The 830-nt window shown below is 64.6% G+C and overlaps 1 protein-coding gene across 1 annotated transcript; it reads left to right on the top strand.

Annotated features, from left to right (window-relative positions):
• Positions 1-13: 13 nt before the first annotated feature.
• On the top strand, positions 14-380 carry LOC104385716 (gastrin/cholecystokinin-like peptide; the record flags this gene model as incomplete). The annotated part of the gene is made up of 2 exons (XM_009994206.1): positions 14-161; positions 256-380. Coding segments are annotated over 2 exons (273 nt in total), but the record flags the coding sequence as incomplete, so codon positions are not given.
• Positions 381-830: the final 450 nt, after the last annotated feature.

Genomic DNA, 830 nt, shown 5'->3' with positions numbered 1-830 from the left:
CGTGGCCACCTGGGGGCTGTGCCGGCCCGCGGCAGAGGCACCAGGTGCTGCAGGGGACCCCCACCATCCCCCCACCAGCCTGGTCCGGCGGGACTGGCCTGAGTCCCTGTCCCAGGAGCAGAAGCACCTCATCTCCCAATTCCTGCCCCATATCTTCACAGGTACCGGGGGGCACAGGGTGGGCAGCTGTTGCAGGGTCCATAAGGCACAGCCCCAGCCCAGGGCAGCTCTAACCTGCTGCCCTTGCCCCAGCAGAGCTGAGTGACCCCAAGGGCTATGTGCAGGGGGACCAGGGGATGGAGGCCCTGCACGACCACTACTACCCCGACTGGATGGACTTTGGCCGCCGCAGCGCTGAGGACGCGGCCGACGCCGCGTAGCCCACGAGCACCCGGCGCGCCGGGCACTGCCTTGCAATAAAGCTTTGGCTCTACAGCAGCTGCTGCTGACCTCTTTGCTGGGCAAAGCGCAGGGGCTGGGGGGGCACACGGGTGGGATTCACCCCCAGCCCCACGAGGATGTGCAGGGCAGACATGAGGGCACTGCTGGTAGCAGACACGGCACAAGAGCTCTAGGACTTCACGTTTATTTGACGGGACAGGACAGAGCCTGGAGTCAGGGACACGGCAGCACGAGTGACAGCTACACCAAGAACCACCTGCCACAGGCGTCCCCCACACCAGGGGTGATGCTGCTACAGCTATTGTGTGGGCAGGAAAGAGCTTAAAACCACTGGTCCCTTTAAAAGTCCCCTCAGGACCACCTGAACCCAGGCTGAGCATCACCCTGCACTGCAGCAGCCCCAACAGCCCCCAAGGGCCCAGCTCACC

This window comes from Chaetura pelagica, unplaced genomic scaffold (genome assembly GCF_000747805.2).
Source record: "Chaetura pelagica isolate M959 unplaced genomic scaffold, ChaPel_1.0 scaffold963, whole genome shotgun sequence".
NCBI lineage: Eukaryota > Metazoa > Chordata > Aves > Apodiformes > Apodidae > Chaetura > Chaetura pelagica.
This window is presented reverse-complemented; position numbering and strand designations above follow the sequence as displayed.